Raw genomic sequence first — 13,431 nt, 5'->3', positions numbered from 1 at the left:
CATTGTTGGTGGATTCAAGTCCCGCATTGGGCTCTCTGCTGTCAGCCAGAGCCCTCTTTGGATCCTCTGTTTCCCACCCCCACCCCCCCCCACCCCTCTAACTTTGCCCACTGGTTCTCTCAAAATAAATAAACTTAAAAAAAAAAAAGAGTAGCATGCTCTACCAACTGAGACAGCCAGATGCCCTTAAAATTTTTTTCTTTTGTTTTAATAACTGGCTATTTTATTTTTAAGGTTGACGTTTTATTTTTTTTATTTATAGAGAGCGAGAGACAGTATGTGAGTGGAGAGTGGGGGAGAGGGAGGGAGGGAGAGAAGGGGGGAGAGAGGGAGGGAGAGTGAGAGAGGGAGAGAAGGGGAGAGGGAGAGGGAGAGGGGGAGGGGGGAGAGGGAGGGGGAGGGGGGAGAGGGAGGGGGAGGGAGGGGGGAGAGAGAGAGAGAGAGAGAGAGAGAGAGAGAGAGAGAGAGAGAGAGAGAGAATATCTTAAGCAGGCTCCATGCTCAGCATGAAGACCGACACAGGGCTTGATCCTATGACCCTGCAGTCATGACCTGAGCCAAAATCAAGAGCCAAACACTCATCTGACTGAGCCACCCAGGTGCCCCAAAAATGTTTTTTAACAGAAAAGTTAAATGTAAGTTTACATGGCCCTGCAATTTCATTTCTAGGATATACCCAAGAAAACTGAAAACATACTTCCAACCAAAACTTCAAACAAATATTCACAGCAGCATTATTCACAATAGCCAACAGAGTGAAAACAATACAAATGTTGATAAATCCACCACAATTCAAATTCAAAGGGTGAACTGTTATTTGTTTAGGTTTTTAAAATTTTATTTATTTTGAGAGAGAGAGAAAGCACAAATGGTGGAGGGGCAGAGAGAGAGGAGAGAGCAAGAATCCCAAGCAGGCTCCACACCAACAGCACAGAGCCCAAGGCGGGGCTGGAACTCATGAACTGTGACATCATGACCTGAGCCGAAGTCAGACATTCAACCAACTGGGCCACCCAGGCACCCCAAGGAGTGAATTCTTTTTAATAGTACTTTTTATTAAAATATAAGTCACACACCATGCAATTCATCCAGTTACTGTATACAATTCAATGGGTTTTGATATCTATATCTATAGACAGAAACATATATCAATCTACAGATCTATTTGTACGTACAATCATTATCAGAGTTAATTTTCCAACATTTTCATTATTTCAAAGATGCCCTTTTGCTACCAACCACATATCCCTCCATCTCTCCCATCCCTAAGTACCTACTAATTAACTGTCTGTTAGATTTACCCATTATGGAAATTTCATATAAACGAAATCATATATATGTGTTTTTGTAACTAGCTCTCTCACTTGGCATGGTTTCAAGATTCATCCAGGTGTAGCATGTATCAGTATTCCATTCCTTTTATGGTAAAAAAAAAATATATATATATATATATATATTCATTCCATTGTATTTTCTTTATCCATTCATCAGTTGCTGAGATGGTCATTTGGGTTGTTTTCACCTTTTGACTATTATGAATATTGATGCTATAAACATTCATGTACCAATTTTTGTGTAAATATGCTTCAATTCTCTTGGTAGATACCTACAAGTAGGACTGCTGGGTCATATAGTAAGTCTATCTTTAATTTTTTGAGGAACTGCTGAACTGTTTTCCAAAGCAGCTGAGGCACTTTATATTTCCACCAGAAATGGAGGAGAGCTCCAATCACTCCACACCATCACCAAAACTTGGTATGGTCAAACCTCTTTTAAGTACAGCCATCCAAAAGGTGTGAAACAGCATCTCATGTGATTTTGAATTGTATTTCCCTAATGACTGAAGATGCTGAACATCATTTTGTGTTTATTAGCCATTTGTATATCTTCTTTGGAGAAATGCCAATTAAGATGCTTTGCCCATTTGGGGGGGCACTTGAGTGGCTCAGTCGGAGAAGCATGCAACTCTTGATCTCTGGGGTGTGAGTTCAAGCCCCACACTAGGTGTGGAGATTACTTAAAAATAAAATCTTAAGGGGCGCCCAGGTGGCTCAGTTGGTTGAGTGTCCCAACTTTGGCTCAAGTCATAATCTCACAGTTCAGGGGTTGGAGCCCCAAGTCGGGCTCTGTGCTGAGAGCTCAAAGCCTGGAAGCCTACTTCAGATTCTACCTCCCTCTCTCTACCCCTCCCCCACTCGCACTGTGGCCAACTGTCACATGAAAAAATGCTCAACATCACTCATCATTTAGGAAATACAAACCAAACCAAAATCAGATAGCACCTTACACCTGTCAGAATGGCTAACATTCAGATGTTGGCAAGGATGCAGAGAAAGAGGATCTCTTTAGCACTGCTGGTGGGAATGCCAACTGGTGCAGCCATTCTGGAAAACAGTATGGAGGTTCCTCAAAAAATTAAAAATAGAACTACCCTACGACCCAGCAATTGCACTACTAGGTATTTATCCAGGGGATACAGGTGTGCTGTTTCAAAGGGGCACATGCACCCCCATGTTTATAGCAGCACTATCAACAATAGCCGAAATATGGAAAGAGCCCAAATGTCCACCGATGGATGAACAGATCAAGAAGATGTGGGATATACATACAATGGAGTATTACTCGGCAATCAAAAAGAATGAAATTTTGCCATTTGCAACTATCTGGACGGAACTAGAGGGTATTATGCTAAGCGAAATTAGTCAGAGAAAGAAAAATATCATGTGACTTCACTCATATGAGGACTTTAAGAGACAAAACAGATGAACATAAGGGAAGGGAAGCAAAAATAATATAAAACCAGGGAGGGGGCAAAACATAAGAGACTCTTAAATATGGAAAACAGAGGGTTACTGGAGGGGTTGTGTGGGGGGTGATGGGCTAAATGGGTAAGGGGCATTAAGGAATCTACTCCTGAAATCATTGTTGTACTATATGCTAACTAACTTGGATATAAACTAAAAAAATAAATTAAATAAATAAATAAAATAATTTAAATAAATAAATATTTAAAAAGACTCCCATCAAAAAAATAAAATAAAAAATAAAATAAAATTTATTTATTTTGAAAGAAAGAGAAAGACAGCACAAGTGAGAGAGGGGCAGAGAGAGGGAGAGAGAATCCCAAGCAAGCTCCACACTACGAGCGCAGAACCCGATGCAGGGCTCAAACTCACGACCGTGAGATCATGACATGAGCTGAAATCAAGAGTTGGATGTTTAACTGACTGAGCCACCATAGGCGCCCTGAATCTTCTCTCTTCCTTTCCTGATCAATACAACTAAAGATTTGTCGATTTTTGTTGAACAAGCTTTTGGTTTTGTTGACTTTTTTCTATTGTTTTTCTATTCACTATTTCATTAATTTCCACTCTAACCTTTCGCATTTCCCTCCATCTGCATGCTTTGTATTTAGTGCATGCACTCTTCTTTTTCTAGTGTCTTAAGGTAGAAGGATAGGTTACTGACTTGAGATCTCTCAACTTTTTTACCATAGGCACTTAGAGATATAAATTTCTCAGACTGCTTTAGCCGCATCCCATAAGTTGTGATATGTTGTATTTTCATTCATCTCAAAGTTTTTTCTAATTTCCCTTTTGATTTATTCTTTGACCCATTGGTGATATAGGAGTATGCTGTTTAATTTCCATATATTCAGGAGTTCTCCAAATTTCTTTGTTACTGATTTCTAATTTCCTTCCACTGTGGTTGGAGAAAATACTTTATATTACTTCTATAAAAAAGGTGAATGTTATCATATGTGAATCTTATATCAAGGCACAATGTATGACAAAATCACAGACAAAATGGCATTAGACAATATAAATATTAACTGTAGCTATGCATCGTAGGTAGCTTTATTTACTTGAGTTTGACAGATCTACCACATTCAAATGGTTGAAATTTTTACTCCATTATGAGCCTCTAGAAATGGTGAAGAAACATACAAAAACCCCACATGAGAAGCTAGCAAAGAAAATGAAAAGTTCATTCTCAAGAGAGGAAAGAGAAATGAAAAACAAATATGAAGTCTCACTAATAATCTTTTTAAAAGGAAACAAAAAGGGGGTGCCTGGTGGCTCAGTCAGTTAAGTATCCAACTCTTAGTTTTGGCTCAGGTCACAATCTCATGGTTCATGGGTTTGAGCCCTATGTCTGGCTCTATCCAGAAAGTGCAGAGCCTGGTTAGGTTTGTTTCTCTCTCTCTCTCTCTCTCTCTCTCTCTCTCTCTCTCTCTCTCCGCCCTCTCTTCTCTCTCTCTCTCTCTCTCTCTCTCAAATAAACATTTTTAAAAAAGAGTAATTGAAACAAACACCATTTTCCTCCTACCAGATTAACAGGTTTATCTTCTATTTTAAAATATTAATACCCAAGCCTTCTTTGTCATGTCATAGGTTAACCAACCATATATTTGTGGGTTTATTTCTGGGCTTTCTATTCTGTTCCACAGATGAGGGGGTCTATTTCTGTGCCAGTACCATACTGTTTTGATTATTACAGCTTTGTAGTATATTTTGAAATCTGAAATTGTGACACCTCCAGCTTTGTTTTTTCTTTCTTAAGATTGCTTTCAGGGTCTTTTGTGGTTCCATACAAATTTCAGTATTGCTTGTTCTGTGAAAAATACTGTTGGTATTTTGATAGGGATTGCATCAAATCTGTAGATCACTTTGGGTAAGACAGATATATTGTGGAATATACTGTGGGGAAAATATCTTTAATAACTGGTGCTGGGAAGACTGGAAAACTACATGCAAAAGAATGAAACTGGACCACTTTCTAATACCATACACAAAAATAAACTCAAAATGGATTAAAGACCTAAATGAGACCTAAAACCATAAAAATCCTAGAACAGAGGCAGTAATTTCTTTGACATGGGCCATAGCAAAATTTTTCTAGATAGGTCTCCAAAAGACAAAAGCAAAAAAACAAAACTATAGGGAACATATCAAAATAAAAACTTTTTGCACAGCAAAGGAAACCATCAAACAAAACCATCAGGCAACCTACTGAATGAGAGAAGATATTTGCAAAGGGTACATCCAATTAGGGGTTAATATCCAAAACACATAAAGAACTTATACAACTCAATACCAAAATCAACCCAATTAAAAAGTGGGCAGAGGATCTGAATAGACATTTTTCCGAAGAAGATATACTGATGCCCAAAAGATAAATGAAAAGATGTTCAACATCACTAATCATCAGGGATATGTACATCAAAACCCTGAACTTGCTGGAATGGTTAAAATAAAAAAGATAAAAAATAACAAGTGTTGACAAGGACATGAATCATACACTGTTGGTGGGAATGCAAACTGGTACAACCACTGTAGAAACAGTATGGAGGCTCCTCAAAAAATTAAAAATAGAAATACCATACAACCCAGTAATTCTACTATTGGGTATTTGCCCAAAGAAACCAAAAACACTAATTCAAAAACACAAATTCATGCTCCCTATGTTTATTGCAACATTGTTTACAATAGCCAAGATACAGAAGCAACCTAAGTGTCCAATGAGAGACAAATGGATAAGGGAGAATATTAAACAGCCATAGAAAAGGAGGAGACATGTCATTTGAGACAATATGGATGGACCTAGAGATACTATGCTAAGTGAAATAAGTCAAACTGAGAAAAACAAATACCTTGTGACTTCACTCACACGTGGAATTTTAAAAAACCAAATAAACAAGTAAAAAGCAGAATCAGACCTATAAATACAGAAAACAAACAGATGGTTGCCCAAGTGGAGAGGTTGGGGGAATGAGCAAAATGGGTGAAGGGGAATGGGGAAAAAAACTCAGGAACATCCAATGCTAGAATGACACAGTAAAATTAGGCACTCTCATATACTGCTGGTGTTCAAATAAACTGGAACACTTTGGGAACCAATGTGCCAAAAAGTATCAAGAGCCTTTAAAAAACTCATTAAAACTCATTTAAAAAACTCATTAAAGTGACAACTCTAATAGGTGACAACCTATGTCTAGGAAATAAAACTAAATACAGAAAACATTTTATTTTTAAAAAAATTTTTTTAACGTTTATTTATTTTTGAGACAGAGAGAGACAGAGCATGTACGGAGGAGGGGCAGAGAGAGAGGGAGACACAGAATCGGAAGCATGCTCCAGGCTCTGAGCCATCAGCCCAGAGCCCGACTCAGGGCTCGAACTCACGGACCGTGAGATCGTGACCTGAGCCGAAGTCGGACGCCCAACCGACTGAGCCACCCAGGCGCCCCCAGAAAACATTTTAGACTAACAATATTCACTGTAGTATTATTTACAATTTAAAAAATGCTTACAATCAAAAAGAATGAAATCTTGCCATTTGCAACCACATGGATGGTACTGGAGGGTATTATGCTAAGTGAAATTAGAGAAAGACAAAAATCATATGACTTCACTCATATGAGGACTTTAAGAGACAAAACAGATGAATAAAAGGGAAGAGAAACAAAAATAATATAAAAACAGGGAGGGGGACAAAACAGAAGAGACTCATAAATATGGAGAACAAACTGAGGGTTACTGGAGGGGTTCTGGGAGGGGGGGATGGGCTAAATGGGTATGGGGCATTAAGGAATCTACTCCTGAAATCAGTGTTGCACTATATGCTAACTAATTTGGATGTAAATTTTAAAAAATAAAAAATAAAATTAAAAAAAAAATTTTTTTAAGTGCTTATGATATAAATGTCCAGTAACAGGAGAATAGTTAGGTAAACTATGGTTTAATTATTTGGTTTAATTATCATGCATCCATTGAAAATGTTTACAATACACTTACAATATAAAATACTTGTTATAATGTCAGTGAAAAAGCAAAATGCAAAACTGTACATAAATTATGATTAGAGCTGTGTGTTTAAAAAAATAGCAAACAATCTAGGGACAGAAAAAAATTAGAAAGCAATACACCAAAAAGATACTGATGGTTACCTCTGGAGAGTGAATTATGAATATAGTTCTTTCTTTAATCTTGAGTATAAATTTTTATAATAAAATGTTTATTTAAAGCAAATTTAAAAAACTGTTACCTAAAAGCACAACAGTCCACTTAGTAGGACACTTTTCTCACAAGCACAACCTCACAGATACACTGTTCTCTCGTGTGGGAGACATACTTACTCTATCAAACACACAATCCTTAGTTTTTTTCCACTTAAGGCTTTTAATATTGTACTTGTCAGGCTGTTTGGGTTTGTTTGTTGTTTACTAAGAGAAACAAAACATTCTTTTTCCTGGGCCTCAGAAATAGTCCTCTAATTCAAACACACTCGTCTTCTTATATTCTCAAATTTATCAAAAAGATTAAAAGTAAAACCAATTTGGGGTCCCTGAGTGGCTCAGTCGGGTAAGCATCTGACTCTTGGTTTTGGCTCAGGTCATGATCTCACAGTTTCATGGGATCAAGCCCTGTGTCAGGCTCTGCACTGAGAGAGCCAGGCCTGTTTGGGATTCTCTCTCTCTCTCCCTCTCTCTGCCCCTCCCCCCCCCATCTCTCTCAAAATAAATAAACTTAAAAAAAAAAAAGTAAAACCAATTTTACAAGGTTTAGAAGCTGCTATTATGTACAAAAAACAGCTAATTAAAAGTTGCAAATTGGGGCGCCTGGGTGGCTCAGTCAGTTGGACGACTGACTTCAGCTTGGGTCATGATCTCACGGTTCACGGGTTTGAGCCTCACATAGGGCTCTGTGCTGACAGCTCAGAGCCTGGAGCCTGCTCCCGATTCTGTGTCTCCCTCTCTCTGCACCTCCCCTGCTCGCGCTCTGTCTCTCTCTGACTCTCAAAAAATAAATGTTAATAAAAAAAATTTTTTTTTAAAGTTGCAAATTAAATCAAATTGTACAACATACATGTATTTTTTCTATAGTTAGAAAAAAACCTAGGGGTGCCTGGGTGGCTCAATCGGTTAAGCATCTCATTGTTGGTTTAATCTCAGGTCATGATCTCACGGTTCATGGGTTCAAGCCCCAACTCTGTGCAAGCCTGCTTGGGATTCATATTCTCTCTCTCTCTCTCTCTCTCTCTCTCTCTCAAAATAAACATTAAAAAAAAAAAAAACAAACTAAAAAAATCTTCCCAAACATGTGTTTCTTTGTAGTTGGTCTGTTTATTGAGGCAATAAAGCATAACAAAAAGAACACAGGTTTTAGAATCAGAGAAACTGATACCCTGATTCTGCAACTTCCTAGCTGTGAAAGCTTAGGCAAGTTAAACTCCCTAAACCTCAGTTCCCACCTGTGTAAAACAAGGATAACAGTAGTTACCTAAAGGACTATGAGAAACACATGAGAAGCCAGATACTAAGTACCATAATAAGCACAGCGCATATATTAAGCATAGCACACATAGCAGCTACTGTAATTTTCATCTCTTTTGGAGGGATGAGGAAGTTCATTTCATAACAAGTTACTCAGCTTTAACCTAATCCAACATCAAGAAACAAAAAAAGAGGCAGGTCAGAAAACCATTAAGAGTCCTTGGCAGGGGCGCCTGAGTGGCTCAGTCACTTGAGCATTCGACTTCAGCTCAGGTCATGATCTCATGGTTCGTGAGTTTGAGCCCCATTAAGCTCTGTGCTGACAGCTCAGAGTCTGGAGCCTGCTTTGGATTCTGCATCTCCCTCTCTCTGCCCCTCCCTGCTCATGCTCTCTCTCTCAAAAATAAACAAACATTAAAAAAAAATAAAAAGTCTTCGGCAGTTCTCAGTTACAGATTTAGGATGGAGCTAAGCAGATATTACAGCTCATACTACCTCTTCAGGCAGTGCAAACTATTCAAGAAAGATTCAACCCTGTATCTAACCATCATGTTCTTACCTTGCAGGCTACATCAACTAATCGCATCTGGATAGCTTGATTCTCTGGGAGTTTAGTGCCAATCGCAAGCAAAGTGTCCAACAGTTGAGCTAGGACTTGATGAGACTCTAGAAAGGAAGATGGAAAGTTGGGTTGCATAATTTCAAAAGGTGATCACTACAGAAACTAAATTTACTTATGTAAATTCTTGTTAGCTAGGTTCCTCTCTTTGATTCTTGATTCCCCTCAACCAAAAGTTAAGTTCCTAAAGGGATCATGCCTAAAACTTTGAATCCTCTACAGAACTAATTCAAGGGGTTTTCACTGCCTTCAAGATAAAGTCCAAATTCCTTAGCAGGGCAAACACATATACATACCAGTGCCTCCATGAGGTCTAGCTCCACCTGCCTTTCTAGCCTCATCTCTTTGAAGTCTCCTACAGCATCCTTTTATCCAATTACTTATGATTTCATGCCCCCTATCTTTGCTCAGGCCAACTTCCCTAGAATGCTTCCACTGACACCCAATGCCATTCTCAACCCCAATCCCCAGGAAACATCTACTAATCTTGAAGTGTCACCTGCTACACAGACCTTTCCCTTCTTTCACAATGAGAATTGACTATCTCGTCCTTTGTGCTTCCACTGCACCCTGTACATCAGCTCCAACACTTTACTATATTTATTTTCATATCAGACTAAACCGAGAATGAAAGATCCCTGAGGGCAATGATTGTGTCTTATTCACTTTTGCATTCTCTGAATCTAGTACAAGTCATTACATGCTCAATGAATGTTTAATAAGTGGGCAAAGACCCAAATTCAAATAAATCATCATCAATCAGCCAGATTCTCCTCGTCTACATTCTCTTTTTTGTTCCAAAATACGTTTCTTTTAATGCTGGCTGTACACAAGAATTTTAGGTGGCATTCAAATCATTTTACATTAATATCTATGTATATATTTTAATGTACATAATCAAAATTGCAGTTACTATCTACTGATGTCACATGACACTAATTTCCTTTTACCATTATTAAGAATCTCTTTAACTAAAAAAAAGTTACCCACTTAAGAAAAATATTAAGTAAACCATAGTATAAATGTGAAACAAATATGTAAAAATGGTGTACATGACATATAAAATGACTGCAGATTAGAAAACACTGGCAGGGTACCTGGCTGGCTCAGTTGGTAGAGCACACAACTCTTCATGTCTGGGTTGTGACTTCAAGCCCCATGTTGGGTGCAGAGATTATTTAAAAATAAAATCTTGAAGAAAAGAAAACAAAACACAGCACAAAACAACACAACACAACACTGAGGGGAACACCTGGGTGGCTCAGTCGGTTAAGCATCTGACTCTTAATTTTGGCTCAGGTCATGATCTCACACTTGTGAGATCCAGTCTCGCTTCAGCTCTGCACTAGGTGTAGAGCCTGTTTAAGATTCTCTCTCTCCCTCTGCCCCCCTCCCCCACTTTCAGTCTCTCAAAAGAAAGAAAGAAAGAAAGAAAGAAAGAAAGAAAGAAAGAAAGAAAGAAAGAAAGGAAAAGAAAATAAGAAAACACTACTGAGGAGGATATCACTATAAAGGAAGTAAATTCTAGCCACAACACCCTAAAAAGATTTAGGAATTGGGAGATTTAAAGCAATAACCACAAAAAAGCAAACAAAAATGGGAATAAGGCAGGGATTTATCTGAGGTCTCTTTAAGAAGCAGTTGGACCTCTGCCTTCCTCCTTACCCTAAATGGGAAGTTTATTCCATACAAAAATAGACCAGAAAGGATAGCAAATGAGGACTGGGGAGAAGACACAGTGAAGAAGAGGAGATTAAGAGATAGTAACATACTGATAAATAAGACACTCCTCTCCCCCTCCCTAGCCCCCTTCAGCAGCCTTGGCTCCAAAATCATGGCAGCCAGGCATTTCTGTCTATCTAGCAGGAGATACATGAACTCCAAAATGGAAAAACGAATGGGCCCCACAGAGAAACACAAAAGACACTAATATTTTAAAGCCCTCCAGCGGTGCCTGGGTGGTTCAGTTGTTTAAGCATCCAACTCTTGGTTTCAGCTCAGGTCATGATCTCACGGTTCATGAGTTCAAGCCCTGCATCATGCTCGGTGCAAACACTGTGGAGCCTGCCTGGGATTCTCTCTCTCTCCCTCTCTCTCTTCCTCTCCCCTGCTGGTTCTCTCTCTCCCTCTCCCTCTCCCCCCCCCAAATAAATAAACTTAAAAAAATAATAATAAATAAAAGTCCTCCAAAGAGGACTCCAAAGAGGGTCATCCTAGAACAGAGGCTACCAATTGGCAAGTCCTGTCCCTTCACACAGAACTACCAATCAGTTTTTCAGTGCCTGGTCTTAAATGTAAATGCAAAACCAAAGATCATCAAGAAGTCTCCAATATTAAAGAGGCCACAAAGAGAAAAGAAGGTACTTAGAGAAGACAGATGTGAAGAAATCTCCAATACTACCCCACCACCCTTTATTTGTACAAAATGAGTCTATATAACATCCACAAAAAGTTACCTAAGCCTTTTTAAGCTTAACTCTTGCTTCTGATAAATCATAAATCTAATCTAAATCTTAAACCCTAGTCTCTCTTGAGTTCCAGACCTACACTACAACTGCAGGTTGGATGAACATCTCCACACGGATAATAAATAAATCTTCAACATCTCTGCCCTAAACAATCTAGTTCATCAAACCAAATTCCTCAGAGCCACCAAATTATCTTCCTAAAACTGGACTTGATTATCTCATGCACTTGCCCAAAAAAAACATTATATACATGGTTCCCAGTGCCTATGAAAGTGACATTCTAAATCTTCAGCATTCAAGACTACCTACCCTCTGGCTTCTAAACATTTTACCAGTTTTTCATCCTAAAGCCCCTCACTCCCTGCTTCTCTCTCATGAAACAATTTAGGTCTGCAAATATCTCACGTTTTCCCATTTCTCTACCTTTTAACATCATGTTCTTTCCTCTTGGTACTACTCTTCTCCATTCCTGCCTTTCCAAACATGCCTCTTCACTAAGCCTTTCTAGATCCCACCAGTCAGCACTCACCTCACCCTCTCTTCTGCTCCCACACTATTCTGATTATACCTCCTCTACAGCAAGCTTTGTGTTTTTATTGCTGGTGTGGTATGTACTACAGAAGCAGAGATACCTAACACCCACAAAGTGCCTAGTCCAGTGCTTGCCAAGGAGTTGCAGAGCTCATACAGGAGACGGATTGAAATGAAAGGCTTCTGGTCCAGAGGGTGGCCCACACTCTTGGATTTAAAAGTGCACACTAGACTGATAAAGACTCTTACTTAATTCTAGTCTGTGCCTTATTCTAAGCCACAAGCACAGGATGACTTTAGCAGTCACTTTATCTCCCTGGAGTTCATGTTCCTCAGCAATGAAATAAAAGGCTTGAACCAGATGATCTTTACGGTCCCTTCCATTCTATCTTCTACCGTCAATCTAGGTAGGCCAGGAACTGGAAAGCAGGAGGAGCGCTAGATCACATCTCTCAGAGACAATTAAATAAGAAACATTAGAATATTTCACAAAAAGTAAAACAACTATTTCCACGTATACCACATAATTTGTCTTTTTTTTTTTTTTATGTTTGTTTATTTTTGAGAGAGCGTGAGCAGGGGAGGGGCAAGAGAGAGGGAGACAGAACCTGAAGCAGGCTCCAGGCTCTCAGGTGTCAGCCCAGAACCTGATGTGGGGCTCAAACCCACAAACCGTGAGACCATGACCTGAGCCAAAACTGGACGCTTAACCAACTGAGCTATGCAGGCGCCCTTGAGTCTCTTTCTAAAGACAGAATGAGGTTTGCATCCAAATCAACCCTCTCTTATAATGTTTCTATTTTAGAGGTAAAGTGTTTCAGTTAAACCATGGTCTACAAGAAAGAGCACTGCACTTAAGTTCTCAGTTCTGCAACTCTTAGCTAAACCAACTCACTTCATCTCTCTGGGACTTCAGTTTCTATCATCTGCAAAGTGAAGGAATGAAACAAGATCTCTATAAGACCGTTTATAGCTCAAAAAGTATATGGCTCTATGAAATCCCCAATCTTAAAGTGTGAAATTCTTAGAGGTATATAACTATTCTGTAAGAACTTTCCATGGAAAAAAAAGAATACTTTCGTACTGAGGCAATGTAATTGTTTTGGTGCTTTTAAAAAAATGGATTTTTTTTCACCACTATCTACAAGAGCAAAAAATTAGAAACATGCTACTGTACCTGTTGGTATTTAATGTATTATCAACACCTTAAATATTATGAAGGTGATACAGAAACATGGAAAATTTGTACGTAATGTTGAGTATAATAAAACACAAAATAGTATGTTCACTGTAAGTACAATCATATAAAGTGTATTCAAATAAAATGTAATACATAAAACGTTTTACACAAGTAGCAGTATTTTTAAAATTTTTACTTTATTGTCATTATATTAGCATTTCGTTAACATATACTCCCATCTGGAAAAAAACAATTTTTTTAAGGTATATTCTTTGTTTTCTGTGAATTAAAAGTCTTGGGTCAAAATTCAATACAACTAAAATTTTAGTAATGAAGCTATTTTTTTTTTTTAATGTTT

General features: G+C 38.4%; 1 protein-coding gene across 2 annotated transcripts in view; it reads right to left on the bottom strand.

Annotated features, from left to right (window-relative positions):
- INTS4 (integrator complex subunit 4) overlaps nucleotides 1-13,431 on the bottom strand; it is a 116,087-nt gene that overhangs the window by 80,568 nt on the left and 22,088 nt on the right. For both annotated transcript variants that reach the window (XM_047879205.1, XM_047879206.1), the window contains one exon: nucleotides 8,835-8,941. In XM_047879205.1, coding sequence (XP_047735161.1) covers nucleotides 8,835-8,941 — 107 coding nt within the window. The remainder of the gene's footprint in view (nucleotides 1-8,834; nucleotides 8,942-13,431) is intronic.

This window comes from Prionailurus viverrinus, chromosome D1 (assembly GCF_022837055.1).
Source record: "Prionailurus viverrinus isolate Anna chromosome D1, UM_Priviv_1.0, whole genome shotgun sequence".
Taxonomy (NCBI): domain Eukaryota; kingdom Metazoa; phylum Chordata; class Mammalia; order Carnivora; family Felidae; genus Prionailurus; species Prionailurus viverrinus.
This window is presented reverse-complemented; position numbering and strand designations above follow the sequence as displayed.